Below are 13525 nucleotides of genomic sequence, written 5' to 3' on the forward strand. Positions count from 1 at the left end.
AACATGTTGCCTCCAAGAGTGTTTAAGATTTATTTATTTGAGAGAGAGCACGCCAGCGAGTGCAAGAGCATGTGCGGGGAGGGGCAGAGGAAGAGAGAATCTCAGGCAGACTCCCTGCTGAGCACCAAGCAGGAAGTGGCTGGATCCCATGACCCATGAGATTAGACCTGAGCCAAAACCTAGTCCGAGGCTTAACTGACTGAACTACCCAGGTGTCCCACCTGTAAGTGTTTGATAAGTCAACATTTGTCAACATATTTTTCTTCGTGAAAGCTTTAATGTCCTGTCAGCAAGACTCATATAATTTGCTCTAAGTCTATAATTGCCTTCTTGTCACTCAAAAAGAGCTGCTAATTTTTTCAATAAAGTGTTTTCCTATGTTCTTGTAGAAAAGCAAAACCAGATGGTGTGCATTCGTAAGACGTTTTCCTAAAAGATCTGTTTTTGTTTTTAATTAAAAAAATAGACATTGAGGTCAATGTTCTTCATACACTAAATTATTTGCATACTTTTTTTATGTCTCAACTGAATAAGAGAGGAGTAGAAAAGGTTCCATAATGGTACTTCCAGTTCTGCCAACTGTAACTCAGAGGTTCTTACTTTACTTTGTAAACATATAAAGTGCTTGGAGTTAATNNNAGGAGAGCAGAAATGTTCAGAAGCAAATGAAGATTCTGCAGAAGAAACAAGCCCAGATCATAAAAGAGAAAGTTCACTTGCAGAGTGAACACAGCAAGGCTGTCTTGGCAAGGAGCAAACTAGAGTCTCTTTGCAGGGAACTTCAGCGTCACAATAAGGCATTAAAGGTTAGTTTGTTCATTTTTGGGAGATCATTAGGATGATTTTATAATCCCTATGTATGTGTTTGAAGTAAATACTTTCTTCTTCCGCTGTAGTGGAACTTGGTTGTAATAATGGCTGATTGATCATACTTCTAGGTACACTTGCTCTGGTAGGTTAGGTTCCTGAGCAGAGGACTTTGTGGGGTCCTCAAGGACATACTACCTTGCTTACTTGTTTATTCATTTTTGCCTGAGTTAATGCTGTATGTGAGTCCACTATAAATCTAAGACTCACTCTCTCTATCCAACTCATGGTTTCAGCTTTAAGGAAGAGATCTGTAGTGTGTATTCCTTATAATTGATCACAGGGAATCTAGATGGTATCGATGTTTATGTCCACAGCTTTCCGGCTTATTAGGAAGCTCAAGGTCACCATCTATTCTGCTGATCATTAATTTAGCTGATTACCATGTTCTTCTTAGGTAAGAAATGAAGTGCTTAGCTGAAATGAAGAGACTAGTACGTATAGACTTGAATCAAAATGAGTTTAAGAAGGACAAACAGGTTGCAGAGCCTTACTGTACATACTGATTGGCTAGTGTGCCTAAGTATTTTCTGCCAATCTTCAGCTGTTCTGTTGCTAAATACTACAGAATAGTACTTAAACCTAGGCTGATTTTATGTACGTATGTATGTATGTAAAAAGTATATATAAATGTATATAGTCCTATATATAAATAAATAATCCTATATGTAGAGTTATATATATAAATGTGTGTGTGTATATATATGTGTGTGTGTGTGTGTGTGTATATATATGGGGTTATTTGATTATTTGTATATAAAAAGGATTATATATATATATGTGTGTATACATGTATGCATATGATTTTATACATAAAGTGTATGATTTTATACATAAAGGAAGAGGGAACAGGTATCAATTTTTGTGTGACCAGGGAAGAAGGAATAAGAAGAGAGACTCTAGAAAGAATCTGCCATCTATAATGGGAATGTGCCTACCTTAGCTAACAGTAGCTAAGCGGGTAAAAATGGAGTAGGATTTTGATTAAGTGGGGTCTCTGATTACCTCTGTCACAGCAAACTCCCAAGAACCTGGAATGTAAGACAACTCAGGTAATGAATCGTTGTCTGGTGTGAGGGGTTTGTTTTTGTTTTTGTTTTTCCCTTTAGAAGCCTTAAGTTTGGATTTAATGAAAGTAGATTTTTTTTCTTCTTATATCAAAGTAACATTTTGACCAGACTGATCATTGTTCAGGTAAAGGTCTTTTGTGCTTGTATCCTAGGAAGGATGGAAAGTAAGCTTTTTTTTTTTTTTTTTTTTTTTAATGTTAGCCACCATATAGTACATCATTAGTTTTTGTTTTGTTCAGCGATTCATTAGTTGTGTATAATACCCAGTGCTGGGTATTAAGGAGGACATGTGTTGTGATGAGTACTGGGAGAATAAGCTTTTAAAATAAAGATTCCATTTTGTCCTTGACTCTTAGGGAATGGAAGGTGTCACTCAAAAAGAAGGCTGCTAGATGCAACCTCTCTCTTCAGACTGATAGAGAATGAAGCCCTGCCAAAGTAATGAGGAGAATAGTTGGGAAAATAATGGGAAAGAATCTGTGTGGAGAAGCTCCTTACTTGTGCTTTGGGCAGTAAGGTCTGCATAGTCAGTAAACAGTATTTTGTAGCAGGGCAGTTTTTTCTCTCTGATTATCTACTTAGGAAATATGTTTGCTTTTAAATGAGAGTTTTCTGGTCATAGATCAGGAGAAGGAGTTGTAGGTGAGAAACAGTACTTGGGGGCAGGATTACATGAACCGATATAGAATTATGAGCAGTTTATGTATAAGTTTATTCTATACCAGTAACAGAAATTATTTTGGTTAATAAGGAAGAAAATACGCAGCAGGCACAAGAAGAAGAAGAACATCGTAAAGAAGCAACTGCACGTTTCCAGTTTACTTTAAATGAAATCCAAGCACAGCTGGAACAACATGACATACACAATGCCAAACTCCGCCAGGAAAACACTGAACTAGGAGAGAAGCTGAAGAAGCTGGTTGAACAGTATGCACTGAGAGAGGAGGTAAAGATGTTTTGTTTATTCAGCATCTTGGTACTTTGAAAAACTTTCCGCCATTCATTACTAAAGACTCCCATCACAGGAAAATATTCTAAAACTCATGGGCAGTACTCAGGCATTCATTAGGAAAGTATTAGGTACACTATGAACTGAAGGACGAATTGGGGATCATCACTGATGACCCAGGGGTCTATGGATTTGTGTGAGGTACTTTCTGCAAGACATGTTGAGTGGTACTTATTTTCCATGTGATACTGGAAGATTGTGATTTTAACATACAGATTGTTTTTTATCATATACATCCTAACAGTAAATAAATGTTTGGCCCTCCCAGTATCCAGTATCCCAGACTTCCATGGTAATCCATTATAAATCTATGATAATACAATGTATAGTACCATTGCAGTCTACCTACTTACTTTTTGAGGGGAAAAAAGGACCTTCTTTTAAGAGAACACCAAGTCATCTTGGTTGTCACACAAAGTAAGTTTACAGGAATGATCTGTAGCTGTACAGTTGCAGTTATTTTAGAGAGTAGTCTGGAAGTTCTGTGCTAGCTAGCTTAAGAGGAAGTTGGTGATAACATGCTTATTAAATTTTGTTACTTTCAGAATTCAAGTGTACAGGGTGCCTCTTCCAAAGGGTACATTCCTCTGCCTTTATTTATGCTTTAATGGTAGTAAAATGTGGCATTATTTGTTTTTGATAGTTTGAGCCTAATTTTCAGTGTACAGCAGAAGCAGGAAATACAAAGCCATTGATTGGGTTAGAGCCATTGATTGGGTTAGATGCAGAGTGGTTTGCAAGGTGACATAAATAGATGCTTCTGCAAATACAAGGACAGAAATACCCAATATTAGTAGTTATGGTGGTAAGAGCAAGAAGAACAGGGGAGGAAATTATTGTTAACTTGTGTTGTATATCCTCACAGTTGTATACCCTTTTTCATTAATTGACAGAAGAAATTTTATATTTTCTGTAGCATATTGATAAAGTGTTCAAACATAAGGAACTACTACAACAGCTTGTGGATGCCAGGCTTCAGCAAACAACACAGCTCATAGAGGAAGCTGATGAAAAACACCAAAGGGAGAGAGAGTTTGTAAGTTCTGATCCTAAAAACATTGTTTCACAATTGTAAACAAACCATTTAAAATACTTAAATTCATTCGATATTTTACATGGACCTGGGCATGCAGTTGGTTTTTTACTGTCAAGATTGAGAAATGTTAGAATACATTCTGCTTTTTATTTCAGATGAAATTTCCTTATAAAAATAGAATTGGAAATAATTAAACCAAGTTAGTGGAAAGACCTGCAGATGATAATTTTGTTCATGTATAGAGTGTTATCTTGATTTTTAGGTAATAGTCACCACGTGCAAAAGTTGTGGCAGGTATTGGCAAATTAGGACGTAAGAGCTACAGGCACTTACATTTCACACCAAGTTTACGGTCTCCTACTGGTTGTTTAACAACTCTGGTATAATTTTCTGGTAAAATTTAACAGAATTCTCTATTTCCTTAATCATGCAGCATTTTTCCCCCAAGGATGTACTCATCTTATTTTGTGTGTTGGTAATCGTAAGCATAGTGAAACCTCATATTTAACATATGCAAATCAAACTGTATGTGCTTAAGTTACCTTAAATAAATTGTGGACTATTCCATCTAGCATTTCACATTTCATTCAAGTAACCTAGATGTTCAGTTTCTGATTCTTACTTAGGATGTGAACAACCCATACTGAGTTTAGAGAGATGGATTTTTCAAAGCATGGACACCTTTAGTGCAATGCAACAATGATACCTGGTGTACAATTGAAGGAACTGTTGCCATTCATTTCCAACCTGGAGTATAAACTGTATGTGTGTGGTGTGTGTGTGTGTACGTGCGTGTGTATGTATACATATGTTCAGTACATTACATGTATTATACTTTTTGGTTGGTTTACAAACCTTTAAGGGTTATTTGTAGTATATGTGACATTTTACTTCAGCAATTCAAAGACTGAAATTCACAACTGCCTACTGTACAACTTTACTATATAATTTTCTTAAAAACCCAGGTCCAAAACTACACCCTTCTCTTCCCCACTTTTAAAAATGTAATCAGAAACCTGATGTCTATTTTCACTGCTTTGCTCTATGTATCCCCTTTCTACGTGCCTCCTCTTGCCTCTCTCATGGAGTAGAAGGGATTTCTAAACCATCTAGATAACATGAAGATTTCCAGCCCTGTTCTGTGCTTCTAAGTGTAGATGTCTGATTCGTTCACCTAACATGACTATTGAACCTTGAGTTTTATAAATCTTATTATGCCTCCAGGGTACTTTTTCTTCTTAAGTTTAAAGATGTTTCCCAGATTCCAAAGTATTAGCAAGTGGTGCAGATCAAAGATAGAAGTACTTGGCAGCTGATACAATAGGATGCTTGAGCTGAGATTCTTTCTAAAATAATGACAGGGAACACTAAACCTAAGTATCTGGTCTTTTGACATTTTAGTGACGTGTGTAATTACTGTTACTATTTTGCCAGAATATTTCTGTTTTCTAGTTATTAAAAGAAGCAGCAGAATCGAGGCACAAATGTGAAGAAATGAAACAGCAAGAAGTACAATTAAAACAGCAGGTAACTTGACAACAGAGGATAGTAAAATTTGCGAGTCGTCTTGTTCCCAGCCAATGTCAGCTAGAACTGAAAAATAGAGCTTTTGACTCTTGGAATGTTCCTCTTCATTTACGGTAACTAAGTCATCATAAATTAACTAGGACTTTTCTCAAATTAGCACTGTGAGTTCTGTGTCTCAAAGAATGCACTTAATCCCAAGCAAATCTGGATGGCTGGTGAGCCTATGTTTTCAGTGTCCTGTTTCTACTGTCCTAAGTTGTTTTCTCCAGAGTCTTTTGAACTTTGTTCTATGAGGAAAATAAAAGCAGAAAATACATATCTTGTTATATGTGTAGTTTTAAAAAGCTGCATATGCTCACTATGTTCATTTGCAGGTGAGTGTGTATATGTGTGTCTGTGTACTTTTTTAAGTGGGAATTGAGATTCTTTGTTTTTGAGTTCCAACTTCTGTGGTTGCTTTGTGTGGAATAAAGGAAGCAGATGCTTCATCCTTGCTTCACGAAACGATCCAGAAACGATCCAGGAAAGATCATGCTTCCATCTCTGAAAGTTTGCTAATATCTACGTGTTGTTTATAAACAGTAACAGTTAGGTATTTATCCTTATAATTTATTCTTTTGGTTAATGAAATTATGTTTTGTTAAAAAAATACCACGTATTTTAAAATTTTATTAAACGGTGTTTAACATAAGGACTCTCTTAATTAGTTCTAAAATAGGACTCATATCTTAAGACTGGCACACATGTTCATGAGCAACCCTTCTGTGAGTGCTCTTTATCGCTTTGGGAACAGTTTTTAATGTGACATTAGTGATAAAGCTAGTAGCCTCACTTACTGTGAAAATTGAAGAGCAATCAGACTCTGTTTAGGATGCTTCTAGAAACTTCAAACCCCTGCTTATTAGTCCTGTACACTCAGAAGTCCATATAAAAGGAAAAGGGGATTCATGTGGAGAAAGGCATACAGTGTCTATATACAGCTTTGGAAGGTGTTCTTTAATGTGGGATCACTGATAATTTTTCCAGTATCAGTCAGCAAAGGGCCTTTGACCAAGCTCCCAGGCAGCTCTGATTCTGTTGGACTGTTGTCATTGCAACTTTTCTTGTCTGTACATCTGTGTTACCATGGGTTGTGTTATCTCATCATTACTTTGTATCCTTTGCTGTCGCCTCTTCCTTATTCAGCTTTGTAAATGTAGCTGTCCTTTCCAAGAATCAGTCTCACATGTCAGTTTCCAGCATTTGTGGAGGAGGGAGTCATATTAGTGTGTGTTGAACATAATGCAGGCATGTAAGTCCAGGTGTGATGGTCATTGCCACTTACTAACTATCCAGTGCAGGTCAGCATTGAACTCTCAAATGGGACTGTCTACTTGGATGTTCCATCTTTAGTACGTGTACTCCATGTGCAGACTGCCATAACTTCTAGCCTAAACTGCTCTCTTTGTCTCCATGAGCAGCACCATTGCTCCGACTGCAGACCAGCACCCTCGGAAGCCCTGTCATTGTGTGTCCCTCTACAGACTGCTGCTAAGTCTTCCACAGTGTTTTCCACTTTGCTACTGAGTTTCTATTCAGCCTGGCCCTTGCCTTCCCCTTTCTGTGGAAGTGATTTGGTTATCTTATAGTCATCTTGTCTACCCTGTTACTGGTAACTACACTCCTTTTACTCTGTTTCTCCCTCCCATGTGCAGCAGAACTTGCTTTTAAGTGCTGTTTCCCATATAACCCATTACATGGGATAACTCGGTGACCTGGTTCCATCATACCACATCATGTCCCTTCCTCATCATGTTCATGTGTTCTGTTTCTTAGTTCTCATAAGGTACTGATGAAAATGGAAAGATATCACTTATATTATTTCTGGGCCTCTGATGGCCTTTTATTCTTTTCTTGGGCAAAACACATAATATAATCATATATTATAGTTACACGTAATACATAACATGTAACATAGAATATGTATGTCATATTTATATTAAATTAATTACATTCATATTTGGAAATGTTATCCAAATGGTATCCCCTGGTCTACATGAAACACTACAGCCCACCCTGAGGCCTAGCTCAGCACTCACTTATGTAAGCTTTCTGTTCTGGCCACCACTATGCATGTTCCTGCCCTCTGCTACAGCTCCTTTTCTGAGGGAAAAAAAAAAAAGTGACTCAGCATGCTGTATTCTCTTTGGGCTGCTTAGTTAGCAGTATCTTCCCAGCTACAATTTAAAAATTTCTTGAGGGTGGGCATTAAAAGAAATATTGGCATCTCTACCTTAATTTAGCTTTCCTTTTCATCAACTCTACTTTCACTAAATTCTCTGTCCTCCAACCAAACTATTCTTCAGCTGCTGTTTTATTTTCCTGCCTACATTAAGGAAAGATCTAACCTTGGTATCAAGCTAAGGACTATACAGGCTACTGATCTAAAAGAAAGATTTTTTTTTTCCCAAGAAGTTTTTCAAATGTATGGACAGCATGGGTAGTGCATAAAGCATTATAGTTATAGGAAATTTATAGTTACAGGAAATTTTTAGTTTTCATTATAATTGACATAGTACAGCTCGTAAAGGTTTGAATATTTCAGAAATTTATAGTTAGATTAAATCAGTAAGATTTCAAAAGTTTCAGAGCATTTCTTTTTCTTTGTAGCACTTAGAACAAGTAACTAATGTTTCAACATATTACGTTCTTTTGCAAGTCTTTGGGACTCTAAATCTGCTTATCTGGAACTTAGAATATTTGGTACTTTTTTTCTGTAGCTTTCTCTTTATATGGATAAGTTTGAAGAATTCCAGACAACCATGGCAAAAAGCAATGAACTCTTTACAACCTTCAGGCAGGAAATGGAAAAGGTATTTACATGATTTTATTAGAATATTACCATTAATTTTATTTGAGCTCATTTTAAGCATAATTAGTATTTGGATGAGTTTATATTGAACTGATATGATCTTAACTTTGTCTTTCCTGATCTTCACCTGGCATGCTTAGACATTTTGTCCTAAAGTTACCCCAAGTTGCTCATGATCCTGATGCTCTGAAAATACTGTCATCATTAAAAATAATTCTTTTATTAAAGACAACTTACAAGTTAGAAGTAGATTTTGTTTTAAAAAAATCACTTCAGATGGTCCCCACCTAGTTCTTTCACAAAGTATTATATAAATTATTTTTTAAAAAATCAGGGGAAGTTATGTATTTTGGTTGAAATAGATTATTTCTGAGGATCTAGGTAAGTTGAATGTGTTTTTACTCTTTTATATTTGATCTTTATACATACAATATACAGGGACAGATGTCCTTATAAAATATAAAAATACTGTTAAAACTCAGTGTAGAAAAATGTATTGGGTATTTAAGTTCAGAATGTGAGTTAAGTGGCAACTTTAGGGTACAGTTACCTGCCTTTTCCCCAAATAAACAGCCACCTTGGTTTGGAGCATGGACTTGGAACTGAGTTCTGTTACTTACATTGTGTAACTTCTGTGGGGCGAGCAATTTAGCTTGGCATTTCCCCTTTTAAAATTGGGATTGAAAAAGAAATGGTGGTCAATAGAGGATAAGTAACAGTAAGGCTTGCATTTTGTAGGCATTCAATACATATCAGGCATGACTGTTATTAGCTCTTACACGGTGGTTGAGAGAACATGCTCATTACTCAAATTTCTCGGGTTAATAATCTTCGTCATCACTTACGCTAGACCTTGGATAAGTTGTTTAAGTTTTCTGTTCCTTCATTGTTGAGAATGGGAATAACAAAGTATCTGCTGTTTTTCAAACACCGCTTAGCCATGTTAAGTACTCCAGTTACTACCATCAGGTATTTTAATACTCAGTACTGTGTAGAATTCGTCAAGTAGCAGATTGGTTGTGCCTACCAGTCCTTTCACCTGAGTGCTCCAATGGAAGGGAAACTCCTCCGGACAGAGAAAGTGTTAGTTGGGATCTAGCACATGAGTGTCATTGATGCAGAGTAGTTTAGGACAGGGACTCCTGAGTTTGCTACCATTCTGGTGAACTCACTGGATTGGAACACATTTCTGTGTGATAGTTGCTAGTGCTTGTAGAGATACCAGGTGGTAGCACTGATGTAAGATCTTTCAGGAGCTCCTTCCACAGCCATTGTCCTACCCTGCCTTGTGGTACTTTTCTGGATGATTACTTGTGGTACAGGGCATTGGCTCTGTCTTATCCTAATTTCTGTTAACAGCACTTGATGTGGTGTCTTTACTTGGAACAGGGCAACACTAAAGGAATATTGGAAATATGGGTTATTGATGGGCATAATTGAATCTGATTTTGAATTTCAGAGAATTGGAGTCATATAGCATTAATTTAAGAACACTCTTATTTTTACCCCCCTTTTTGTCTTTAATACAGCCTTGAAATAGAATAGTCTTGTGAGTTGTGAGGATGGTAAAAGCTAAGGATTTAGTAATTTCAGTATCATTTTCCTGATCACTCATCTGAATTATCTGGCCTTTACTTCTGATACTTGATAGGGTTTTAGATTCTTAATGTCTTTGTGGACTGAGAATATCTGTCTTTCCCAGAATCTGATGAATTAGGTTAGTGTACTGTCTCTACAAAAACCTCAAGATCATGGACATTTTTTGATACAATTTAGGGAGAAGGTGGTCCCATCTCTTGGTACCTCTAGCTGGAATAAATTGCACTCCAGTGTCAACTGAAAGAGTTCAGAGTGTGGTGGTATCTGAAGTTTCCATGTGTGGCTTCCACTGAAATTGAGGATATCAAATTTGTTGTTTTTCTTATAATATGAAACTCCTTCCTACTTTGGTTCCTGCTGCCACCCCTATAGGGCCTTCTACTCTATTAGTTCTGCTAATAACAGTCAAGACATGCACCACTATCAGCTGGTTGAAGCAAGTGCGCTGATGAGGGAGGGGAGGAATAATATAAAATATTTTTTTGGTGGGTCAGGGAATGCAATTTAGAATTTAAATTTGCAATTGTGTTGATTCACAGATGACGAAGAAAATTAAAAAACTGGAAAAAGAAATGATAATATGGCGTACCAAATGGGAAAATAATAATAAAGTTCTTCTGCAAATGGCTGAAGAGGTAAGAAGGCTTTATGTGAAGGAACAGTGAACACTCATTTATTTCAGTAGTAAGGCAGGCTGGAACTTCTGAAGGTTTACTTACGTGGTCTATTGCCTGTAGTAAGTTAGGTTGTCTTAGGTGAGGGATCATAATTCTTTCCTCAACTTATTAGCTCAGGGTTGTGTTATAGACAGCTATAATGTAACTAGATTTTGCTTTCCTCTATAGCAAACCTAGCTTATACAGACTAAGTCTTGTTAAACTGTGTCCCCCCTCCATGGCTTTTGATTCATTAGATCTGAGGTATGGCCTAAAATTTTGCATTTCTAACAAGTGTCCATCATATGTTCCTATTGTTGGTTTAGAAGTCGATAACTTGAGAATCCCAGCTTTTCTGGGAAGATTTCGTGGGGACAGAGCACAGACTTTTAACTCAGTTGATTTTGTATCTTCACTTACTCATTTACAAAGTCAGCTAAGTATTTTTTATAAGGTTTGCTATAAAGAAAGCTGTGAAGTATATTTCATTTGTGATTACTGAATTTTTCACCTGAACTGGATTGGAGTACTTAACATTTCATGAAAAGAAATATTAGGGTTTAAAATGGTAGAAAGGAAGAAATATTGAAGAAATAAGCATTTTAATTAAAATCCTGAATTTTGTTAAGTTGACGTAGATACTTGCAATCAAGAAGTGGATTTTGGTTACTTTAAAGAAATGTGAAAAAAGGATATTTAACTTTTTGCATTGCTATAGAATATCAGTATAGAGGAACGTTCAATAGAGAACAAAATATAGTTTACAATATAGCACAAATTTCTTAAGTTTCTTTTCTTTTCTATGCAATAATATGATTTGTATTTACATGTAGAATGGTTACATGATTTCTATCCTTTTTTCCCCCCTCAGAAAGCTGTCCGAGATAACGAATACAAGTCCTTTCAAATAAAACTGGAAAGGTTAGAGAAGCTGTGTAGAGCTCTCCAGATGGAAAGAAATGAGCTCAGGGAGCAGGTGGAAGTCCTGGAAGAGCGAGTCTCTGTAAATGCAGTGGATGTAGATTTAGCTGGTCCTGTCATTCCGTCCTGCACTGCTCTTGCTTCTCAGAAAGAGTTGAAAAGTACCTTTAGTAAAACTCGAAGAGTCTGTCTGGATGCTGAGCTTGAGGGAGCAAATGAAACACAAAGCAGTTCCAAAGACTCTCTGTACATGGTCTCTTCCAGGCACTGATTCAGTTGACTAACATGAAGTGTGATTACTCTGTTGAGTGGTATTTTGTGTAACTTTTCTGTGTTAGTTACTGTTGGTTTTGTGGTGAATGTTCTTAACTTTTTCTATGATATCTGTATTTTTCAAAAACTATTGGACTGTGTGGTACAGGAGGCTGCTAAGCAGTTTTGCATTGTTTTAATGTATACATTTTCCACAGCTGTACTGCACACCTGCCTTACCGTCCCCTTCACTGGAATACATGTGTTCATTGCCTAATCCTTTCACTTTTTCGTTTGCCTTAACCCTGCCCCTTGTGTAATTATAGTTAAATTGAAAGTTGTCATTGCTTTCCCAATGTGAAAACTAATACTAATTTAAACTCTGTAGTCCATTGATACAAAGAAGGAAAATATAAGAATGATTAGTTTTGTCTAGCAGCTTATTTAAATGCCATGTGAAAATAAAGCTCAAGTGTGGGATATGAAATAAGCAAAGCAAATTTGATATAGATGAGGTTTTTTGATAATATTTTCATCACTTGCAAATTGAGATGCCTGCAAGATTGTGGTACAATATGTATAACAGAAGATGTCCTTTGTAAAGAAAATAGCATATGCAGGCAAGTAATTGGACAAACTGATTCATGCTTGAGTCACTAAAAATCATTCTACTGCTTTGGTTTCAGCTTAAAACACGTTAAAAAAAAATGAGTATTGAGTTCCCTGCATTCATGACGACAAAATTTCTGCAATTTGTAATTTTGTTCCTTACTTTGTTATTTCAGTGTTCAAAACCTAGCCTTATTTATATATTCCTGTCATGTTTATGACCTAAAATGGGTTGAAAAGTGCAAATCACCTAATAGGTAAAACAGCCAGGAACATGAGGTACTTGTAACTTTCACCACTGACCATGATAATCAAGGGCCAGACAGTGAAAGAAAAGAAATTTACATGAAACTTGATACTGTTTGTCTGCCAGGATGAGCAAAACCAAACAATATCCTTCCAGAACTTTTTAAAAGTCTCTCCATCAGGCTTCAACACACTACTTTGAGGGGAAGTGAAGCTTATGTGTCACAAATAGAATTTCCCTCAGAAGAAATAGTAATTATCATATTGCACCAGAACCCCACTGCATGTAAGGTCTTAACATCTTACTAAGATAGTTATGTGGCTGCCACACTTCTGTGTGGCACTTGCTTTGTGTGGAAGGTAAATGTTGGACCGAAAGCTGTGTGGTTTAGACCATGTGCTATACAGTTTTGTGTTTAGTAGGTTTATGTTAGATATTATTGCATGAAATATTATAAGACATTCATAAGGTCTGCATTTTGTTTGGAAAGCATTTGGTTTCGTTCCAGAATATTTTCTCTGGTTAGCAAGATTAAAAGAACCTTACGACAAGAATTCCCTTCCAAATTGCTTTGTAGTATGTGCAGTATGTACTCTGTTCTGGAATAGGAGTTCTCAAACCATCTCTGTATTGGCTAGGGCTGCTTTCATACTACAAATGTTGAGTTGACCAAGACTTAAATATTTACTACCTGACCTTTGCCTGTCAGCCCTGTTTAAAAACCTTGTAGCTGGCCCAGAAAAAGTTTAAATGTTGCAATCAGTTAAATTATGTTGGTTACACCATTTCGTGGAACCCTCCCCCAACCCCAGAGTTGTAAAATCAAGGATTCCAAGGTGTAGAAAAAACATGGTTGTACAAAAACAGGCATTTCTTCTTCA

At 36.5% G+C, this 13525-nt stretch overlaps 1 protein-coding gene across 1 annotated transcript in view; it reads left to right on the forward strand.

The window, feature by feature from the left end:
• Positions 1-13519, forward strand: part of LOC103680816 (gamma-taxilin-like) — a 36570-nt gene extending 23051 nt beyond the window's left edge. Inside the window, exons 4-10 of the mRNA XM_040625515.1 lie at positions 642-806; positions 2689-2883; positions 3863-3982; positions 5435-5509; positions 8269-8361; positions 10499-10594; positions 11487-13519. Coding sequence (XP_040481449.1) covers positions 642-806; positions 2689-2883; positions 3863-3982; positions 5435-5509; positions 8269-8361; positions 10499-10594; positions 11487-11807 — 1065 coding nt within the window. The 3' untranslated portion in view covers positions 11808-13519. The remainder of the gene's footprint in view (positions 1-641; positions 807-2688; positions 2884-3862; positions 3983-5434; positions 5510-8268; positions 8362-10498; positions 10595-11486) is intronic.
• Positions 13520-13525: the final 6 nt, after the last annotated feature.

This window comes from Ursus maritimus, unplaced genomic scaffold, assembly GCF_017311325.1.
Source record: "Ursus maritimus isolate PB19 unplaced genomic scaffold, ASM1731132v1 scaffold_85, whole genome shotgun sequence".
NCBI classification, from domain to species: domain Eukaryota; kingdom Metazoa; phylum Chordata; class Mammalia; order Carnivora; family Ursidae; genus Ursus; species Ursus maritimus.